Below are 23,330 nucleotides of genomic sequence, written 5' to 3'. Positions count from 1 at the left end.
ATTTTTCAAAAATTCTTCAGGTTCTACCAGCATTTGATTTGATCACGTGTCCGTATGTAATAATATCCCCATAAAAGTCGAAGAACTATAATTCTTTTTTCAAAACGTTTTGTCAATTTATCGTCTAAAATCAACAACCAATGTCTGTGGTTGCGCACACGCCGACCATGACCATGATTCAGGTTTTTGAATCTTTCCATTTTAATAAATTCATCTGTATGAAATATTCTCAATCCATCAAGGAGAAAGGCTTAGCTGGCGAAGCGAAATAAGGATAAATAAATGTAGCCGTTAGTTAATAAGATTAATGCAATCGGAATAGTGTACAGCTTATTCATAAGAGTGAAAGAAAACCCACGATCAGTATGAGAAACTCAATTAACTTTACAGGTACAATGGGGGGGGGGGGGGGGGGCGTAAATATTAAACTGCTCTTTTTTGTCAACCGACCTTTTTTATTGTTATAATTTGTTATAATAACCTACATTATAGGTAATGAAAAATATAACGTGAGTTCTTTTTTGGTTTGTGAAAAAAAAAACAACATTGATGTAATCATATTAAGATACGAACCCCCCCCTTCCCCCGAAATGGTTTTTGGGTCTTTTTGGAGATAGTTAGTGCCTTCATTAGCTTTGTTAGGATTTTAATGCAATTATCAATGAATTATATAATTATTTTTCACTATATAGTGTTAAAATATAAATGACCGTGTCATCCGATTCGATTTGTCAGACTTATCAAAATGTCAGGTGTGACACACGTGATCGACAGTGGCCGAATTCTTTGAGAGACCATACTAAGGACTTCAAATTTAATTATAAGAAGTGCAGGAGTAGTCCGATGATTTTATAAACTGCAGTCGTATTGTAAGTATCTGAAAAAAAAAATATGAAATCTTATTTTGAGTTTACAAGCCTGTTCACATATAAGGGACGTTGGGTAAACTGTTGAGTAAGACGTCCGATATGTAGGTCTACTTTCAGTTTCGATTTAACCGCAATGCAGAATTTCAGCTGCGAGGAATTTACAGGGCTATTGAGAAGTTCGTTTGTAGGGAGGAAGATTATTTATAAGGATGTCACAGATACTACGATGGATGATGCCAAACTTGGGGGACTGCAAGGTAATTCACAGGTTAATTAAGGAGTTCACAGATGTACTATAAAAAGGGTAATGCATTTTTAATGCAGGGTAATCGTGCAGTTTTATAAGAAATTGATATACCATTTTCCTTTTTTGTTAAAAATTTCACAAAATCTATCTGAAAAAAAACTTTAAAAGAAGAACACAGATTGTGATTTTTTCTTATTTCATGATCTGCAGTCTGATTAAAATCAAACATTCCACTTATAGCTCCTTCATTTTGATGGTGGCGAGTAGCTCCTTTATTTTGATTGTCCCGTCTAGCTCCTTCATTTTGATGGTCGCGACTAGCTCCTTTATTTTGATGGTCGCGACAATCAAAATAAAGGAGCTAGTGGAAGCTAGGTCTGATTTTAATCAGACTGATTTCATGATCATCTTTGTGTTTTGTTCGTTTTTAAAGGGACTGGCTGATTTGCACATGCTTGTTGATAGCTCTGTCATTTGCATGGTAAATCGTGTCTGATCACTTTTGAACATTAAATTTAGTACTTTGTACACAGGTAACCCATGAAGGGTATATGATCCCTACTGATTTTGAGGTCAGGAGATTAAAGAGTAAAACTGATGTCCGTGTAGACTACAGGTGTTGTTTGATTAGTAACAGATTTAAAACCCTCTGCTGGACAGTTATAAAATTTGGTACACATGCAGATAACCCTTAAAGAGTGGATTTCTTATATTTTCAAGATCAATGGTTGAACTACTCTAGACATTGTCATCACCATTAAAAACATAAATGTATGTAACCATTATTGGCTTGTTTTTCATATCTTGGTACACTGGTGTTTCTCAGGGAGGTCAAAGGTCAAACTACTCCGGGTACATGTTATACTTATGTTGTGCATGTTTATGCCTATAATGCAGCACATAAAAACGAGTAAATTTATATTTTCTTTTTACAGGTGATCCCCAAGGAACCATTTACATATCAGAAATTCAGAACAAGGCCCGAGGGACCAAAGACCATAAGTGGGTTGCACTCAACAGAGGAAACCTCTACCTGTCAATGGTGATCCACTTGCCCCCTCCCATCCCCCACAAATCAAACGTACAAGTAAGGCGTTCACAAAATACTTGTATCTTTCTTATAGATTGCTGAGAAACTGTACTAAAATGTTTGGGGGACCCTTTTTAAAGGTGTCTTCTTATATAAAAATGTCTACACCCAATCACATATTAATACAACTAACCTCTCCCCAGACTTATTTAGAGAGATATGATTTGGAGGTGGTTGGAGCCTTAGCCTTGATACGCACACTACATGAAATGTCAATACCAGGAGCTTGTCTGAAATGGCCAAATGATGTCTGGGTCAAAGGTCATAAAATTGCAGGTTTTCTGGCAGAACATGGTGGTCCACTACCTGGTAAGTCTAAAACAGTACTTAATTTTACTATTACAGCAGAACACAGTACTTAATTTTACTATTACAGCAGAACACAGTACTTAGTGTTACTATTACAGCAGAACACAGTACTTAGTTTTACTATAACAGCAGAACACAGAACTTAGTTTTACTATTACAGCAGAACACAGTACTTAGTTTTACTATTACAGCAGAACACAGAACTTAGTTTTACTATTACAGCAGAACAGACAAGGCTTTTATTACAGTAGTTGATTTTACTTTAATAATAACACACACAATGCTCCTAAAAGGCAAGTCAAGTCATATTTATTTCACTTTAAAGTTTACAGTGATCAGAATTAGGCTAGCCACCAAAAACTTGGCAAGCTACATTGTTGTAAATTCATGGTTAAACTAAAATGAATTACATGTAATATCAGCATAAAATCTTAAAATGCACACCTTATGGATCTTTAGAATATATCGCATTTATTTTTCTGATGGATAAGTGTATGTGAAATATTAGATAATATTATTAAAGTCATGCATTTGTGATTTTAAATTCTCACAATTTGATGCAACACAGCGGTATCAAGATAGAAGTACACTGTACATGCATATGCTTGCATCAAATAAGGAAACTACAAAAATTGCAATGATTATTACTTCTGAATTAATAATAGCTCTGAACTAACCTTTTAAGGGTCCAAAGAGGACAAGCACCTTTTTGTTTTGGGAATGGGAATCAATGTCAATTCCGACATGCGACGGAATCCAGATCTCGTTGGAATCGCCACCAGTATACGCTGTGAGAATGGTGGGGTTGTTTCAAGTCGAGAGAAAGTTCTCGCCGAGGTCTGTAACAAGGTGGAGTTTTATCTGGGCCTCAGTCATGAAGACCTATTCCAAGAGGCTTCCAAGTTCCTTTTGTTTAGGGCCGAGCAGAAGGTCAGAGTTCAGCCCGTTCTGGGCGGGAAGATGTTTTCGGCTACAGTAGAGGAATTACAGGAGGACTGGTGCATCATTGTGAGAGGTTATTGAAATTACTCAAAACATTTGCCCAAGATGTATCGTATTAGCTTATTGTAGCCTTCTTTATTACATCCATTCATAGGCTGGATTTTAAGGTAGAATTCTAGCTATGGCTAAACTGAACTGCCTGCCATATTTTTGATTTGGATTTATTCGCTTTTAACTTATATAGTTGATTGAGTAGGATTTTTACTCTCCCAGTGAATAGTCTGGTTGATTCCAAATTGCATAATAAATTCCCCACATCTAGCATTTTCATTATTATTCCAACAAAGTTTATAAGAAAGTTCATATCTGTTTTTTTTAGTCGAAAAAGTTGAAGGAATTTAAGGAAGCTTCAGAGTTACCATAAATTTTTAGAAATGATTATTCTTCAGTATTATTTCATTAAGAAAATTTTGATATTCTGCACTTTAAATTTGAATATCTTCCAATATCTCTTTACAAAGGTCCTCTTCATAAGGAAATCAATTTAGCCTAAATATGGCCATGACTATCCAGTCCTCTTAAACATACTTAACTCTACATGCAATTAATTTTGACCAGACTCTGAACACCCAACAAAAACATTTAATTAAAATTTACCTACTTACATATGTAAATAAATTTCCATTAAATAGTTCATGTTGCTCTTGGTTTTAACATTACCTTTGTTATCAGACACCAATGGACAACAGGTGAGATGCTATTCCCATGACCATTCACTGCGACCCATGCCATCCAGCGCCATCTACATCTACAGTGGGAGAATGGCCGATTCCTGGAAGGCGCGCCTTATTCTTAATTCTCTAAAGTCTGTGGTGGATACCTCACAGTTCTTTGTGGATGCCCTTAACGACGAAAAACTGGCAGAGGGTAGGTCAGAAGAGATGTGAAAATATGTAATGGACGAAGAACTGTGAAAGATAAAGCGGTATACAAATATAAATGTAGATAAATTAGGCGCCACTTTACCTTTATCAATTCTTCTTATTTATTGTATTAACAACATATATAGAAATATGTATGAAGAAAGGAAATGAATAGCACATTTATATTTTTCAATAAGCTTAAATTTCTGTAATTTTCAAGATAAGTAAATTTATGAAATCAGCATGTGGTATCCAGTAGTAGAAAGTACAAATATAGCCAGTGTACACGATTTTTTCTGCCTAGTAATGATATGATAGTGGCAATTTATCAAACTTTGAATTAGGAGTATGGCAGAAGGATGCTGTTTTGATGGTTATTGGAGAGCTAAACCCAAAGGAATCAAAAGCTGTAGAAAACTTTGCACCCATTCAAAAATTCACAGCCTCCGGGGGATCTGTACTGTTGATCAAAAGCAAGACGGAGCAAATATTTCCCAATATAGGTAAGAAGCTGTACTGTAAATCTCATACAATTTTTCTTTCAACAGAGTGAAACACTCACTACTTAATTGCTTGGCCACAAACAAAGGACTTTGTAGATTAAAAAAGTTGAATTATGTATCAAGATTGAAATTGCATATATCAATTATTTGTTCTTTAATTTAGTTTTGCCAGCTCAACCATTGGAACAAAGTGGTCCTTTGAGTGAAGTCTACTTCTGTGATAAAAACTTTACTGCTCTTACCATGGGGAGTGCTTTGACCTTTAATCCTGATGCAGAGTCAGAGGTCATAGGTCAATACAACAGCCATGACAGTGGTTCACCATCAGCAGTTCTTGTGAAAGTCGGTGCTGGTAAATGTGCTGTGTTAGGATTCAACATAGAGATAACATACAATGATGTAGACACAGTTTCTAACCTCACTGAAATAGACAAGATATCAGACTCTCTCTCTAAAACCATTGTCACTAGAGATGATTATCTAAACTATGTAATTTCATTTTTAATCAAAAGGTAGACTTTGTACAAAACTGTGGATGTACATTTTAGGAAACTTTTAATGAATTGGACAGTAGGTAAAGATTATCTGAATTTTAATTGGGCATGTCTAGTACTGATCATTGTGTGAAATTTGCAAATGCATATATACAAATCAATCTGCAAGTTTAATACATAGATAACGGTTGTAATAAACATATAGTATTATAGAAAGAGAGATGTTTTTTATTCAGAAGTAGATGGGTGAACAAAAATGGTGCTTTTTAAAAAAAAATTACCTCAGAATATGTGATACAGTATTATTTTATTGATTGAAAATAAAATACATGTTTGACTTTCACTTATTATTACAGGTTCACTTACAAAAAAATTCCATTCACATCTCTCTGCATAATTATGATCTCCGTAATCAGTGCATACATTTTTAGTATGCAATAAAACCATGTTCTAAATGAATGACCTCGGATTATTAAATCATCATGTTCTGTAATAGACTTCTTTGGTCTGCAAATTTGAAGCCTGTATCTTGCAGAAATCAAAAGTAAAGAGAATATCTTAACTTGTTGTCAGGGCAAACAAATCTAAAAGCAACATACCAGGATGCCTTGATTTCTGAATCAGAAAGATGAGATTCAGTACACTTTAATTTCATAGTAGCAAGAATTTAAAGGCAGCTTTTTACATAACATCAGATAAGACATTCACTGATCATATTTTTTTCATTAATTCAACAAACATATTTTTTCACTTATGCACTCTAGTATACTTTGTCACAACTCAAGTCTTTCTGCACCAGAAGGAAGCCTTTGACAGTTTATAAGAAGTTCTCCATTGATATTTGACACTTGTTAAGAGAATCACTCAGATTCTTCTTTTACTTTCACTTCATCTGTTTCCGTTTCTCTAAATCCACCACTTGTTTGACTTGGCCCTCGGCAATGTTTCTCATTTCTGACCTTAGATTTTGAGAATTTGGCAGATCCTGTAACAAAACAATGTTATTAACACAAATTTCATCATTGTAGAATATGTAATTGTGTAATGGATAAGATTTTGCAATGTAGCTGTATGTAAATTAACAATGGAATAGGAAAGTTACATTGAAAATGGAAAACATACTAAAGAACAGAAAACCTACTTGAAAGTAGAGAACACGACATACAATGCATTTAAAGATTTCGTATCAAATCACCCTGTCCTACAGAACAATACAAGGTCAAGGTCATCAATCTTACCATGACAAAGATTTTGGTGACCTTGAAGAGCTTCTGTATACAGGACTTGTAGATTGGATCTTCAGGGCTCACGCCATGTCTCTGTATCACATCAGTCACAATCTCCTCCAATTTCTGCCAAAAGAAGATTCATAGATCAAATGCTGCATGGTCCATTCTTGTATTATTAAGTATCAATTATTAATCAACTTTTTTTTTTTAAACAATTCAGCTGTTTCAAAAACTAACCAAATTTTAGAATTGATGATGCTGCCTTTAAATACATCAAGCTTTTTTATTGAACACATAACACTGAGGTTTTGCACAGACTTATATACAAACATGTATAATTAGTTTGTATATTTGTACATACCCTTTTGTGTCTCTCTGACCGAGACTCACGTCGCTCCGCCTTGTCTGACCCCGTGGTCTGTACTGCTGTTAGAGATTTACGGCGGACACTGTCAGCCTGTTGCAGCTTCTTGACCTCTATAGATGACAATGACTGTCTTCTCTGAGAGTCACTGGCCACAACCCTGATACAAACGTACATACTACAGTGTTACACTACACATGCATATGGAATTTATCATCTCCAATATTCTCAATTGTGTAACCAATGTGATCAAATTCAAAATTCTTTAATAAATTTTCCAGATTCCAGCAACTAGTTACTCATTTAGTCTAGAACCTAAAGGCACAACTATCTTATATATAGCAAAAAACACTAGTTTCTAGTACTCGAAATCTTTCCTCTGCATCAACCAGTTACTCTTTGTTTCAATATTTTTATCCTATCTTTGATGACAGGCAGATAAATTACCCGGAGAATTGCTTGTTGACCTTTTTAGTGGGGGGCTGCTGTGTTACTATTTGACCTTCTGCCATCTTGTTGGCTCGTTTCCTTGGAGACGACCTCACCCCCACTGTCTGGATCTGGAGCCCTTTATTTGTCCTCCTGACTGCTTTCCTGGGGGATCTGCGGAGAGTTTTGGGCAGCAATTCCTCCACATATTTGGCGAGTTCTTTGGGGTTTTTATTAACCACAAACACAGGAGATGAGTAGGAGCTGTAAGTCTCCTTGGTAACATAGCGATCACAGAGCTGGCTGCACTGGTCCTGGGTCTTCTCTGTCCTTTTGTCCTTGTTATAACTGTATCATAATAAATAGTTATTGATCCACTGAACTTCTGCCGACATCTATTACGGTAGATATTTTCTACTATCTTTATGTTACATGTATATTATCATTTTTTAAGGTCACCTGAGTCACTCAGGTGACCTATTGCAATTGGTCTTCATCCGTCGTCGTGCGTTGTGCGTCGTGCGTTAACAATTTTACATTTTTAACTTCTTCTTGAAAACTACCTGGCCAATCGTTACCATTTTTGGTGTGAAGCACCTCTATGGTAAGAAGAATCTAAATTGTGAAATGTATGGCTCTACCACCCCTGGGGTACCACGGGCAGGGCCAAATATGCAAAAAAAGCCAAATTTTCAAAAATCTTTTTCTCTACTCCCAGGCATGTGAGGAAAAAACTGGTGTCATGGTTGTGATGTCCATGAGGCCCTCTACCAAAATTGTGAAATTCATGGCCCCTGGGTCAGGGGTTCTGGCTCTAGGGTGGGGCCAATATGGCCATATAGTAAAAATGTATTAAATCTTAGAAAATCTTCTTCTCTACTCCCATAAATATTTGTTAAAAACTAAAAGCATGGTTATGATGTCCATGAAGCCCTCTACCTAAATTTTGAAATTCATGACCCCTGGGTCAGGGGTTCAGGCTCTAAGGTGGGGCCAATATGGCCATATAGTAAAAATGTTTTAAATCTTAAAAAATCTTTTTCTCTACTCCCATATATATTTGTTAAAAACTAAAAGCATGATTATGATGTCCATGAAGCCCTCTACTTAAATTGTGAAATTCATGACCCCTGGGTCAGGGGTTCAGGCCCTAGGGTGGGGCCAATATGGCCATATAGTAAAAATGTTTTAAATCTTAAAAAATCTTCTTCTCTACTCCCACATATGTGGGCAAAAAACTGAATACATGGTTATGATATCCACAATCTCCTTTACCTAAATTGTGAAATTCATGGCCTCTGGGTCAGGGAATCAGGACATGAGGTGGGGGGGGGGGGGGCAATATATACTGTTAATGCATATAATGTTTAAAAATCTTTTTCTCTATTCTCACACATCTGTATAAAAAAAAAACGACTAATAATTATGTTTACCAGGAAGTCCTCTACTGAAATTTTAATTTTCATGTCCCCTGGGGTATGGGTTTTGACTCTAGGGCAGGGCCAAAATGGATGTATAGATGTTAATGCATATAACGTTAAAAAATTATCGTCTTTACTCCCACACACCTGAAAGGAAAACTGAATTCTTTATTTTGTAGACCAGATCTTTTAGTTTTTCACCAGAATTATAGGTTTCACAGATCTTTTTGAATTAAATGTGGTCGCATTACAAATTTATAATTTTTCTACTCCAGTATGAAACCTAATTAATTAGATGCATATATGAGACTTCATGACAAGTTTGTGTATGGGATATATGCTACTCAGGTGACCGTTAAGGCCAATTGGCCTCTTGTTTTAATTTGGTATTTAACAGCTAGACATTTATAGAGCAGTGAAAAGATAACAGAATACAGTTAAAGCAAGAATACATGCATTTGTTGGGGATTAATCTCAATCCATTTTGTGGTGTGTTTGTTATTTGCTATAGCTCAATTTCTCGCAGCAGAGAATTTAGCAAAGAATTTTATACCATTGAAGACCATAAATTTCCAAGGAATGATATTGTTCAATGAATTTTTGGTATTTCAAGAAGTATATTGTCATAAACCATTGACTGAATACATTTCATTCCTTTCTCCATCACCTGGGGATGAAGAGAGGAGCGAAACGTTTTCAACCAAGGGTTTCCAATATTTCAACAAAGACACTGATGATGCAGAAGAAGTTCAATGTCCCGAGGAAGAAGTCACTGATTGACACTCACTACATGTCTGGGGCCCTCTGATCTAGCGAGTCCGGCCACTGAAGCCCTGTTACACCTGGTGACACGCCCCTCAACAGTTTACCTTGAGACCGACTGGTGTTCTGTTGATAAAATGAGAAGATATAAGAGAGTTAAAAACAAATCAAGTACATGTACTAATGTAAAACCAGGTAAGGTTCCGCTGGGAATTAGTGAGAAATGTACTACGCAATGCATGATCATTAAAACTTGGTAACTGCAAAGTGCCATGATGAGCAATTTTGAGTCATGATAACTGAAACTCATTATATCCAATAAGTTAATACTACAAATTTAGGATTAGGGTATTGAAACTATTTTTGCCATAAGCATGAATTCAATTTTCAGTGTGTTAGCTGTAGCCATGTTTTACTGTACAGTAGATGTAAATATAATATATACGAAGCTTACCTTTTTCCTGACGGGTGAGAGGCCATCAGTCACAGCAGTGCCATCTGATTGGAACAATGTCAGACAGTGCTTGATGTCTAGGGTGGGTGGAGTCTCTATAAATGAAAAATGGTTATATCAATCAATGGAAAACAAGGACAGATTTTAAGTCGCTGTTACATTATTTTATTATCATAAAAGTATATATTGATATCATGTCCCCATAAACCTTTGAAAAAAATTGATAATCCACTAACATTAGCCCAGATAAAGAACTTGATTCAGTTGATGTGATATTACGCCCTCAAATTTACCAAAAAATTAACTGCACTCTTGAAAAATAAATTGTACCGTAAATATATGTTTAATATATGTATTATTTAAATATAGAATAAAATTTTGCCGCTATTGCCTCGAAGGTGATTTTTTTACGTGAAATTCTCCGGCGGAATTACAATTTCCGGAAAAAATTGGTAAAATCGGCAGTATAATTCAGCATTTTACTGTGTGCGCATTGATTTACCAAGTTCTTACTTTGCCAAAAAATAAAACTCTATAGGAGCGACTTCCATGCCGAAAATCACGATGGTAAAATTCTGCGCACTATGTTAATTTCTAAAAAAAAAAAACCAAATTTTTGAGTTCTTTCCCTTTCGCTGTGTAAACAGTGTGACGTCACCGTAGTGACAAACGCAGACGAATGATCGAGGTATCCGAGTTTAATTTGGAGAAATCCAAGACTGCCACTTTTGTTTATAGGTAAGTTTAAATCCATAGAATTGTACAGTGTCAAACTGCCATGAAAAAAAAGAACTAAACCTGTCCCTCTTCTTCATTTGCATGTAGAGACGACTTGAACACAAAATGCACACAATTAAAATCGTCTCCTGGTACTGTAACACTATGTAAGCGATTTCACTAGTATTTAGTAATCCACCTACATTGTGAAATTAATACACTCATTAAATAGAACATTTTATTCAGTATGTTTACATATACATGCATTTTTAATGGTCAATTTGAAGGTTACAGATGTACATGTATATCGATATGCACTCGTACAGTACTGGTACGCCAGTAGCAGTTTAGGGTAGGCCTATGCGCCTATAACAATAATGGACAATTTTCGTCGTCAGTTGTGAATTTGTGGACTTGATCACAGTTTATCAATGGACGTTTGGTCATATTTTTTATAATTTGTTCATTATAAGAGGTATATAGCGCATTTCACACATGCACCGTGTGTTTCCCTATAAACAATTGGAAAGTACCTGTTACTATAAATAGATTTACTTGGCGTATTGAATTTAGGTAGCCAACTTTATAAAATAGGGTATGTGATGAAAAATATACTCATGTTTATGGTCCAATAGATAATTTGTTTTTAAGGTTACAAGTTATTTTACAGCTTTAAACTGTTAAAACTAGAATTATATCTGGATATATTTGCTAAAGATATTATGTCATATCTGTACGTGTGTATACCGGTTCGTAGCTGTTAGAACACTTGATACAAATGATTTTTTTAATAGCTATATGTATTAACGAATGAAAAGACAAAATATTATGAAGTTTTAATATTGTATTGTCTATGATGTCCCATATTGAGTCATGTACATTAATTGTGTGAGCATTTTAACATGTGAATGTACATAATGTTAATGTATGAGACACTTCAAAAAATATATCTAAATTTGCTTTTATCTTGGCCCCTGGTAGGTAAGGCGATGAAAGGAAAGTTTGACAATGATCAAAAAAAAAAAAGGAAAAAAAAACTAATAAACTGTTTATTTGGTTCATTATATAATTATTATAATGAATTATAAAGGGCAATATTGGGTATTGTAGATTCAAGTTTATTCAATACATGACCATGGCCTAAGAAAGATATGACTGCCACAACAATTAGAGTACAATAGTTTCACCTAGGCATGGGAAAAGAACTCTTTAAGGTAGGATATTATTAATATAATTATTTTTTGTAAAAAAAAAAAAAATCTAAAGGGTAATTAGGCCATTATTGAAGACAAAAAATATAAGAATATAAGAAGAAAAAGTATCAAAAATACAGCAAGCCAATTAAATTGCATGACCAACTGAGTTGCTGTGGCCCATTGGTTATATACAATCTTGCCAATATTTACAATGTATCATTAATTATAATTAATGCATTATATAATTATTAGTACATCTGCTTACATATTTGTCAACAGACGTTGGTAAACTTGCTTATTATAGTGGTGCACAAATTAATTAATTTACTGCTTATTTTATTTAATAGCATATGAGGAAAAGAGAATATCCTTGTGTTTGCTGTAAGAAACGAACAAACCAGAGAGATCGACGTACTGTGACAGCTGCACAACGACTAGTTCTCCAGAAGTGGACTGTAGGCGATGTGTCTGAGGATGAGGTGTTGTGTAGTTTGTGTCGAGTGAAGGTACATTCTCATCTTAAGCGGAGGAAAAGTGGACAACAAAACTTGGAGCATGAGTTAAGAGACACAGCTCCCTTCTCTCCTCCAGAGAGGAAGCAAATTAATGCTAGGAATGCTGCCATTCACAGTCCTCCATCAGTAACCCTGACAGTGCCCTCCACATCTTCCAGTCATTCCAGCTGCTTCATCTGCAGAAAACCTGGGCCAAAGTTGGTTGTGGTGTCATCAAATGAACGTCACTCTGTTTTTTTACAACAAGGAGTATTGATTCCGCCAGGTTCAAGATGCTGCACACGTCATCTTCCCAATGGAAGATTCACTGAAGAGGCACTAGAAAAAATTTCTTCATTTTCAGAAACATCTACACTTAACAGGACATCTATTGTTGATATGCTTATGTATCTAAGGGAGATTGCTCTGCTAAATGGAGGGAAAAGAATAGACTTTGATGATCCAAATGCATTGAGTGACCAAGAGTATGTCAACCTCACTGGAATAAATAAAGTCTCCTTTGATGATCTGCTATCAGCTGTAGATGGAAAGGTAAAGAACACATCCACTCGCAGTGTTAGAACCAGCCTTGGAATTTTTCTTCTTAAGATGAGATGTGGTCTGTCCAATGAAATGCTGTCAACACTATTAAATGTTTCAAAGTCAAGCATTCGTCGCGCAATCTCGGTAGTGAGGAGAACACTGATGGAGACATTTGTACCAAACAATGTTGGGTTTCAGCACATCTCCAGAGAGGATGTTATAAATAAGCATACCAGGCCATTAGCAGAGTCTCTTTTTGGTGGTACTGGCACCCAAGCCATTCTTGTTTTAGACGGCACATACATTTATATACAAAAAAGTATGAACTTTGCCTTTCAAAGGAAATCATATAGCATGCATAAGGGTCGTCCATTGGTGAAGCCAATGATTGTTGTAACAACTAGTGGCTATTACCTCTCTGTTCTTGGACCATATGTAGCGAAGAACAATGATGCTGCAATCTTGAGCCACATCATGAAGACTAACAAAGAAGATGTGTTGAAGTGGATCGAAGAGAGAGATGTGTTTGTTGTAGACAGAGGCTTTCGGGATTCCTTGACACTACTTGAAGACCTTGGATTAGTATCTGCCATGCCTGCATTTATGAAGAAAGGTGAAAAGCAAATGTCAACAGCAGATGCAAATACAAGCCGTTTAGTGACCAAGGTAAGGTATGCTATATACAGCATTATTCTAATTTAATAAGAAAGAATCAGGAGAGAGAGAGAGAGAGAGAGAGAGAGAGAGAGAGAGAGAGAGGAGAGACAGAGCAAGAGAGAGAGAAAGAGAGAGTTGCTATATATTAGTATATTCACATAGAGTTGATCTCTTTTATTATTTATGTTACAGATACGCTGGGTGGTAGAATCTGCTAATGCGAGGATAAAGAGATGGAAGTTTTTTGACCGTGTCCTTCCTTCGTCCCAAGTGCCATTCATTAGTGACTTCATCAAGATTGTGTGTGGAATATCAAACAAGTACTTTCCACCTTTGTCAACTGGTATGTATATATGCTTTGAAAATGATAGGCATGAATAATGGAACTTCTTTATATTTAACAAGTATAATATTGTTAAGTGTACATGATGCTAGTGAATAAATATGAGTGTATTACAGTATTTTGTTTATCCCTGATCATCCGATTCTACTTGGTTTTGGGTATAAACATATATCACCTATCAGTTTATTTTGTTTCATCTTTAACTGTGTGTATCAATTGTAGAGTATGCTATACTCAGTGTCTGTTAGGACCCACGCTGTTAGATACTTGGGTCTCTTAGTTTTTTGTTACATGTACATGTATATTACATTTCATGAATTATCTTTAGGTTGCACTGAGGAAGACTCTCTTGTAGCAGCTAAGATGCAGTACCTGTCCAGACAAATCAATCAACTAAAAGAGGAAGTAGAAGAAAGGAAACTGGATACCCGCTCAGCGATCTGGAAACACCCTGACGAGCTTCAGGATTTTCCTCGTCTTGATGAAGATCAACTTCGAGAGTTGACCTGTGGCACATATCAAGTGAAGCTTGCTAGTAGTTACGCAGAGGAACACTTTGGGAATGGATGTGATATCATGGTTCATAAAGAAGACCCGTCCTTGATAAGAGTCAGGATTAGGAGCCGGCATATTTCCTCAAAGTCTTACCTTCTTTGGATACGATATGATGAGGGAAGCGTGATTGGATGGTATTGTAGATGTCGTGCTGGGGCAAGAGTAGTGGGTATGTGTGCCCACATTGCCGCAGTTTTATGGTATATTGGTTTAGGATGTGACATGGAGTCCTTAAGATCTGTAAGGGACTGGAGCAAGTTCATTGATGATGCAGCTGTTATTCCAGATGCAATTGATGAATCAGAATCAGAGGACGATTCCTCAGAGTGCTTGAATGAACAATAGACTGCCTGTTCTTCATAGATATAAATGTGTACCATACATGTATATACATGCTACCTGCATTGCCAATTGCCTCAATTTTTATTATGATCTATTCAGTTATTGTTATAATATTCTGCAGTCTATTTTGTTTAAGTAGACTGAATTAATATTAACCTTAATTCATTTAGGGAAGCGGATTTACATGAAAACTTTTGTGTGAGTTTAATGTTGGATGCATGCAGAAATAATCTGCCCCAGATGTAAACAACAGTTTTTTTTTTCAAGTAAATTAGCTAGGGTGGTTTTATGTCAAAGGCGGAAATTGGCCAACCATATGTATAGATATGCTATAAGTTTAATCAATGTCAATTAATTTTTTTTGTGTAATTCATGTACTCAAAATATCTGATGTAGTTACCCAGTACATGTATTTAAATTGGAATTGCACTAATTATGGTATTACTCTTGAAAGTAAACTGTTTAATTACCAAATTAATTTTGTTAACATTCTGACAGTTTGTTATTGTCATTTTTCATGGAGGTATGATTTTTTTTTCAATTAATGTTGTGTGTGTTACAGAGAAAAAAATTGTAGTAGTATAAACTTTCTTTGTACAGTTTATTGTATTTGTTTAATCCTCAGTTTTATGCATAAAATAATTATTTCATCCCCCAAGGTTGTTTCCTCATAGTAGTTTTGCTAGACAGTGAAGAAATCGAATAATATGAATTTATTTAGACTTTTTAAAATTCAACAAGACAGCTTTTTTGTATGTATGTTAATTAAATTATTTTACAATTGGTTAGAAATTACAAATGATTTGATCATCTTTATTGAATATGTTTTTGGGGAGATGAAGTATGTTTAATTTATCTTTGCTATCACCATGATCACACATTTTGTATGTGCCAGTTTACTCAGAATTGTACCTTTAAAGGTACATTGGATATGTTACATGCGCTGAGAAAATTAAACACTTCATAGGGCCTAGCCTTTCATTTTCATTCCGCACTTTGTATTGAAATATTTAAAGGATATTCACTTTTAGATTTCATGGATTATTTTGTTATATTACATTGTTGACTTCAGAGCAACATATACATGTAGACCGACTGTTTGTCCATTTGTCTATCAAACCTCATATCTTGACCAGAGGTACGAATTTCATATTTATTTGGCTCATGTATCGCATTGAAAAAAAGACTGTATACAGCATATAAATTAAACTTTAAAATGCTTTTTGGCATAGGTACTGGTTTTTCTTTTGAGCATGTTCAAAAAAACATAAAGGCATGTAAATATATTGTCTATCTGATCTTGCTTTGGGCTTATTTGAAATAAAAGTACTTAAACTCATTGATATATATCAAGAATTTTGTGAAGTTTGACTGATAAGTCTTTAAAATTTAAATTATTGAAATAAAAAAATTAAACTGTGAACTGTTAATTTGGAAACAAAATGAATCTATTTCAAATTAAGTATGGATTAATATAACATTCCACCTACTTAAATTGCCCAGGTCTTAAAGATATGTGACGTCATGACGTTGCAAATATTCGACGTAACGATAGCGTAACCATGCTATGTTCAACAACCTTGTGTGGGGTGACTAAATGTCTGACTAAATTTATTTTGATAAATTCTTATTCTACACGTTCTTGAGTCGATATTGTAAAAAAATTAGATAATTTGAAAGAGGGCCAATTTTTAAGGGAAGTGAACCAGGTCCTTTTAATGGTGAGTACATGTATCTCTTGGAAACGTTTTACAGCTTGATTATCAAACATTCATATTAAAACTTTCAGAAGATTACCGACCCTCCTGTTGCTGTAGGGGTGAGGAGAGCACCAGGCTGTCCGTGGACCTGAGGCGTGAGATGGACTTTCTCTGGCTCTCCTGGTACAGGAGATACTTCTTCTCAGGCCACTCTGAGGAGTCCATCAGCAGTTCATCAGGGCAAGAGTCAGAAATCCCCGACTGTAAATCTGTCACATTGAATTAACACTCAATCATCATTGTCTGATACAGTCAAGAAATAACATGAACCAAACAAAATCTAATAAGCATTTGCATCATTTTTGAAAATAATATACGTTTTGTACTTGTACCTGATTCACTGGCTAAAGTTTCGCAATACTTTGGAAGGTAACTCTTAACTTCTCCAAGAACTCTCTCTTGAATTTCTGCCAATGTTGAATTAATGGATTCTAGATTTTTTGAAATCAATGGATTATCCTCTACAAAAGAAGAAAATTGATGGTTAGACCTACTATAATTTGCTATATAATAGTTTATGCCACACTAAAATTATTTCATTTAGAACATAATATAGACACCAAAAATCATTATATGAAATATTTTGAACAGAAACCAGTTTTTTTTTTTAAACAACCTGACAACTTTAAAACAAAGAATCAACCAGTGTTCCAAAATACCTATAAGATGAGCCCGCTGTTCTTCCTGCAGTAAGTCACTGACAACTGCCAGGACTCGGTCATTGAGGACTGGGAGACCCCTCAACAGATCCTCTGCGGACTTCTGACCGAACATGTTATTAGAGCCTGGTGATGTCTTTGGACTTGGGGTGTTTGGACGTAGAATGGATTTCATCAGCAGGTGTTTTGTAAGGTGACCACTGATATCTGAGGCTGATTTCATCACATGCAAACAGAACTTGGAAGGATTTGTGTCAGGATCTGAACTTCTAGTCAGAAGGAAAAAGATGAAATCATATGGCAGTAACAGCTCCTCTTCCGGCTCTGTAAATTGATCATATTTTGCATGCATAAGTATTACAATTACAATATATTTAAAATAGCTTCTATAACCTTTTGGTTTTGAATTCAAAGAATTTATGGATCAGTTAATTAATTTACTAAAAAGGACCTGTACCTTGCACAAAGGTGATATCATTTAGGATGCTCTCTTTCCATGATGAGGTGTTGAGATATTTTTCCCCTGTCGAGGGAATGTCCTTTTCATCATGATAACAAGCCAATCGGCATAGATAACCACTCTGTTTTCATGTTAAAAAGAATGTACATGCCAATCGGCACAGATAACCACTCTGTTTTCATGTTAAAAAGAATGTACATGCAGTTTAAAGAATGAAGGCACACACACAGGTCAAAAATATTAATAAAATGTGTAAGTTCTGCTAATTAAAAGCTCACATGTTGGTACGGGTATCTAAATGTTAATGTTTCCAATACTGAGGTAAGCTAAACAAAGTTGGTTTCTATCTTAATGTCACTACACTGTTAAAAATTGATTTGAATATATATCTGTCATCTTTTAACTGATCAAAAACTATTTCTTAGCTATCCTGTTCAGTTCTGAAATAAGGTGTAATACTAAAATTCTAAAAAATATTTTGAATTTCCCCTTGTAAAATGTGTATGTGGATATACTTCACTCATATACTCAAAAACAGGCATACATGTACCTGTTGATCCATGCTTGAAATCAAATCCATAATGGCTTCTGACTGTGGGTGTTTGTCATATAAAAAACTAACATGAAGTTAAGGAGGACTTCATCAAAGAATTTGTTGAGTGCATTATTTTATACTTATTCTTCCTAATCATGTACTTCACTTAAATTCAAATCCAAAGTACAATTGTACAGTGTACATCGATGACCAAACCTTACTCAACCCTAACTTAACCATTACAAATGCCAAGCATCTCTTTGGCTGTAATAAAATGTGAGGATACAGCTGAAGCTCACAGCCAGTAAAGTAGAAGAGAGGAATCGAGGGCACATAAACTTCATCCAGGACTTCAAGCATTCGACCAAGTATCTTAGAAATGAGAAAAGATTTGAAGTTATCCAATGAAAATCTAAAAACAATTTAACACAGAAATAATCTAGATACAAAGTCACAAACTGACAAAAGTGTCACCAACCTTGTCTTTCCACATAAAAGAAATCCTCTCTGTTTGTCTACTAGAAAGACTTTGAGATATTGAAAAACCAGGCAAAATAAATCCTCTATTTATCTAGAAAATAAACCAGATTGCTTAGTACTACATGTATTCAAAGAAGGTCAACATAAAAGATAAATAATCTACTTGTACAATTACATTATCAGGCAACCTATCATTGTCTAATTTAGAGTTCACTTTTTTGAACAATCGGTAACTTTTAACTTGAATAGTATACCGTTTTATCAATGATGGACAATTTTCCTCTCCAAACAACAGCAGTTGCCTCCCCTGGAGATAAATGTTCCATCTGACAAGACGAATTTAGTAACCTCTCAACAGCTTTAGCCTCATCCGAACAGTCACAACCATCGGAGAGAACAAAGTTTATCACAGCATTATGCCAATCTTTTAGTCTCCTCAGAGCCCCAAAGAGCTGTAAAGAATTTTCTGACCTACAAAAAATGTGTACTATCTCTGTATTTATACATGCAACATTATAAGGAATAAATCATGAAAACATCTTTTTATTAATGCATGGTCATACAAGAATATACATACACAAAGTAAACTTTGATGCTGATAAATGATTGATAATAAACAGGAAAATTTTGATTAACACTAGGATAGATACAATACACATGCTCTCATTGCAATTTACATGTAATATGATATCCATTATATAACATTAACAAGTCAGGAAAACCAGATAGAAAGATAATGGTACATATTGGATGCCATCGTTGGAAACACACGGCCAGACTGGCATACGCTTACAGTAAGCGTATGCGAGACTGGCAGTGGGTTTATGACGATGATTGGATGCATAAGGACACTATGGATCAACTGTACTTCATACTTCACAAAGCTGGCCTACAACTTTATCATATTTCTTAAATTGTAAAGAAAGCATCTGTGTATGGAAAGCAAAGTATTTTTTAGTTTTTGTAAATAAATGTACTTTTGAAAAAAAAAAAAAAACTTGCTGTGATTATACGAGAATAATATTCATAAGTTGAAATGATGACACACTATACATGTACATGCAATTACAGAATACCCTACCTTAGAGAATCCAAGACACTGAACTCGATGTAGACATCAATAACATTACCTACAAGAGTTAATATTTTATATGAGTGGTTTGATCCTTTGTAAAGGAGTAGTTCTCATTTTTAATTTCTATAATCATTAGCTATAGCTGTTGTAAAACAAAGTGGTGAGCAACCAATAATAAAACTTCACTGGCTTACTTTCATTTTTAAATCCATACGTTAAAATTCATAAATCATGATATTTGTAGTTTGGTTAAGACTGTATATATACATGAGAATATCTGTGCAAAAGCTGAGTCTTAGACATCGTCAACCTGAGATCCCCAAGTTATACTATTGATGCATTATCCAATTAGTTATAGGAACATTACACCAACCCATAGTCCCATATATTCTTACAAAATAACACTCAAATTGTGAGTCACAATGTTGCAAGGGTAACGACCACCTAAAAATCAGTTAATCACTCTATCAATGAAGTCCCTACATCACATTAGTAATAATTTTACAATTTTCTTACATGTATAGTGTAAATATATATTTACTTCAACTAAATGTGATCCCAGCTATTTCTTACGGACATTAACTGTAATTCACAGCTATATAGAAACTGACAAGACTGAAATCTATATGATAATGACCCAATGCTAACCAGTTAATCAATCGGTTGAAACCTTCTAACACCTAGGAAATGATGTCAGACTCAAGGTCCCATAGAAAACGATTTGGCTATTTCTTTTATCTAACATACTGATGTTAAATAACAATAATTTAGTTACTTTTCATGATTATTCCATTAATTGTTAAAAGAAAGTTGTAATATAAACAATAAAAGCTTCTTTGATCATTCATGTGGTTTATAAAGGTAGCAACATTGCAGAAAAAATACACAACCCACATTTTTTCTGCAATGTTGCTACCTTTATAACCGGCATGAATCACCAAAAAACAATTCATTGTTTAAATATCACACTTTAAACTTCATACCCGTAAAAGGAAGAGAATCCATAGCCTCGTGTAATCTTTCAGAAGCACTGTCGTTTCCATCACTGGAAATAATTACAAAAGTAAAATACAAGTGTGCATCATATCAGACATTTTGAAATCTTGCATAAAAGGGCTTTCTTCAACATATCAGGAATAACCCAAAACACAGACAAAAAAAAAATTGGTCATGAGATACGCACCTTGTGACATTCTGTATCTGATCTAATTCATTCATCAAATTATCATTTACATCTATCCATGTTGAACTCGACTTGTAGCTAATCTGAAACGTTTAAGGCACTGGATATAACCATTAACATAATATTCTTATACATTTTACATGCAGTAGCTTTTCAATGCAAACCCTCCATAAAAATAAATGAAGGATATAGCATAGGGCCATAATAACACTGACATACACAAGCAGGGACGTTTATATGTCTCTGACACAAGTAACCTAGCTGTAAATATTATTCAATGTCATTCTTTATTCTTTAAGTTTAATCTTAGACTTAGAGTACAATATACGATGAAACTATTTGCCATTCACATGATGGATAGATGATACACATAATTTGGCCTCTGGTCATCTGTTCCTCATGCGAATGACAAATGGTTTATTAAATGTGTCGCAAAACAATACAAAGATATCTACACGTACCTTATCCTCTGCTAAGAGTACTGGTAAAACAAACGTGTTAGTCTGTGCTTTTTCATCCTCTCCAAATTTAATTTCATCAAAGACTTTCTGTGCTTGACGCTTCAGCAAAGTTTCTACAATTATACCAAAATAGAACTTATGATCCAAACAAATACGTACACTGTGATAAAATCAATCATTATTCCAAATCAAGCTCATTTGTTATCCTTATCATTAGAAAAATGTGATTTACCTTCGCTGAAGACAAAAATAAAATGCCCTTTTCTTTTCTGCATTTTATTCTTCCCGCGGTTTCTACCTTCATTTCTAAAGAGCTTGTAAAGGCCGATAAACATGCCTAATCATTCAAAGCTAGCCAGTTTTTGTTATATTCGGGCATGCATTATCTTACGGTACATGTACGTATCGTTTGCAATTAATTGAGATAAATAAAAAAAAAACCTTAAACAAACAATTATAAAGAAATTAACAAATATATAGTAACAAAAAGTATTTTTTGGTCAACTCATGGTTGCTTGAGGGTCACCACCCTTGATTTCAGTAGACCCCCGAGTAAGTCTGATTAAAACCACGCCCTCGTCAGACTGACCCCCGAGGTACAGTTAACCCTATCTTAATCTGTGAAAATAGAAATTTCCCCAAAATCGAATAGGCCTATCCTATGTTTCTTATGCCTGCCTTTAAACTGAATTTTTTCTATCAAGAGGAGAGTCAAGTACCCCGTAGTTCTGAAAGGGGGGGGGGGGGGGTCAATAGTTTACTATTCACTGTGTATAGTTCATCTTTAATGATTTAAATAGAATGGAACTTTTGCAATACATAATATATACCTTGTTTTACATATGTTTCATACATTCACATTAAGTGTTTTATAACTCTCATTTATACATGTACTTATTTACTCTCCATGCAGCTCCGAGATTAATTTTTTTTTTTCCATTTCAATTAATGCGGTATTTAGTGCAAATCTTTCTTGAGAAGGTCGCCTAGTTACGAAATTGTTGTACACAGCATTTCATTCCAATCATGCAGATCGTATCCATTTTTTAAGGGCGGGGGGTGGGGCAGACCTAAACTGATATGAACCCCCCCCCCCTCCCATTAAAAAGAAAAGAAATAAAATAGTGACTACAAACCTCCTAAACCGTTCTATTGTGATATTTTAAGGATTTCAACTTTTTCAGCAAAAGGATTTTATTCAGAGAGGGGAGGGGGAACTACAGTTGGATTAAAGATATACATTTCTACAAAGCATATGTAAATACATTGTAAAAAGATTCATGCTTAAGTAAAGGATAGAAAGGAAAAGGGGGCTGTCTTTCTTTCGATATTCTGATTGCAAAAACCTGCATCAAATTCAAGGTATGGACAGGGCGGGATGGAGGTGCAGGGTTGATATGATGCATAATAATGGCTGCGATATTTGCTACAGTATTTGCTATTCACTTTTAGATGCCATGCATGCATGTGGGCTTCAGTGGCCTCATGCGTCCTCCGACACACTGAGGGGATAAGTAAGTAAGCGTGTGGGTTTCAGTGTATTATGGATGTGTGTTTATTATCTGTGCAATGTATATAGCATGCATGTCACAGCAACTATAACCTCTGACATCTGCTTAACTGTTCAAAGGAGAAATGTTTTGTTCCAACCACTAGACAATTTGTAACGGATCATACTGCAATGCATATTCACATAATCAAGCGAACAAATAACACACACACACATATTAGGATTTTGAAGATTTTGGAAAAGTTTAAATTTCCCTTTTTTTTTTTTGTTTTTTTCTTTGTTTGTCAAGATTTTTTGGATGAGTCTGGCCCCCCACTTTCAAAA

The 23,330-nt window shown here is 34.9% G+C and overlaps 3 protein-coding genes across 4 annotated transcripts; 2 read left to right on the top strand and 1 right to left on the bottom strand.

The window, feature by feature from the left end:
* Positions 1–721: 721 nt before the first annotated feature.
* Positions 722–5,593, top strand: LOC128192914 (uncharacterized). Of its 2 annotated transcripts, none has more exons than XM_052865975.1 (8): positions 722–869; positions 987–1,126; positions 2,052–2,203; positions 2,350–2,515; positions 3,201–3,530; positions 4,190–4,384; positions 4,725–4,883; positions 5,047–5,593. In XM_052865975.1, the coding sequence occupies exons 2-8, from the start codon at positions 1,003–1,005 to the stop codon at positions 5,397–5,399; spliced, it is 1,479 nt and encodes a 492-aa protein (XP_052721935.1). In that variant the 5' UTR covers positions 722–869; positions 987–1,002; the 3' UTR covers positions 5,400–5,593. The 2 variants fall into 2 exon arrangements, with proteins under 2 accessions (XP_052721935.1, XP_052721945.1); XM_052865985.1 differs by having other exon boundaries at positions 745–869; positions 975–1,126.
* Positions 5,594–6,006: 413 nt separating this feature from the next.
* LOC128192907 (mdm2-binding protein-like) lies at positions 6,007–21,840 on the bottom strand. The gene is made up of 19 exons (XM_052865962.1): positions 21,729–21,840; positions 21,497–21,609; positions 21,036–21,118; positions 20,836–20,897; positions 19,859–19,907; positions 19,032–19,248; positions 18,776–18,868; positions 18,584–18,669; positions 18,313–18,379; positions 17,760–17,883; positions 17,303–17,626; positions 16,976–17,104; positions 16,685–16,852; positions 10,037–10,131; positions 9,608–9,708; positions 7,418–7,747; positions 6,968–7,130; positions 6,616–6,729; positions 6,007–6,362 (listed from the first exon to the last, which is right to left on the bottom strand). The coding sequence occupies exons 1-19, from the start codon at positions 21,829–21,831 to the stop codon at positions 6,261–6,263; spliced, it is 2,523 nt and encodes an 840-aa protein (XP_052721922.1). The 5' UTR covers positions 21,832–21,840; the 3' UTR covers positions 6,007–6,260.
* Positions 11,852–13,717, top strand: LOC128192921 (uncharacterized). The gene is made up of 2 exons (XM_052865999.1): positions 11,852–11,967; positions 12,297–13,717. The coding sequence occupies exons 1-2, from the start codon at positions 11,947–11,949 to the stop codon at positions 13,686–13,688; spliced, it is 1,413 nt and encodes a 470-aa protein (XP_052721959.1). The 5' UTR covers positions 11,852–11,946; the 3' UTR covers positions 13,689–13,717.
* Positions 21,841–23,330: the final 1,490 nt, after the last annotated feature.

This window comes from Crassostrea angulata, chromosome 1 (assembly GCF_025612915.1).
Source record: "Crassostrea angulata isolate pt1a10 chromosome 1, ASM2561291v2, whole genome shotgun sequence".
Taxonomy (NCBI): domain Eukaryota; kingdom Metazoa; phylum Mollusca; class Bivalvia; order Ostreida; family Ostreidae; genus Magallana; species Magallana angulata.
This window is presented reverse-complemented; position numbering and strand designations above follow the sequence as displayed.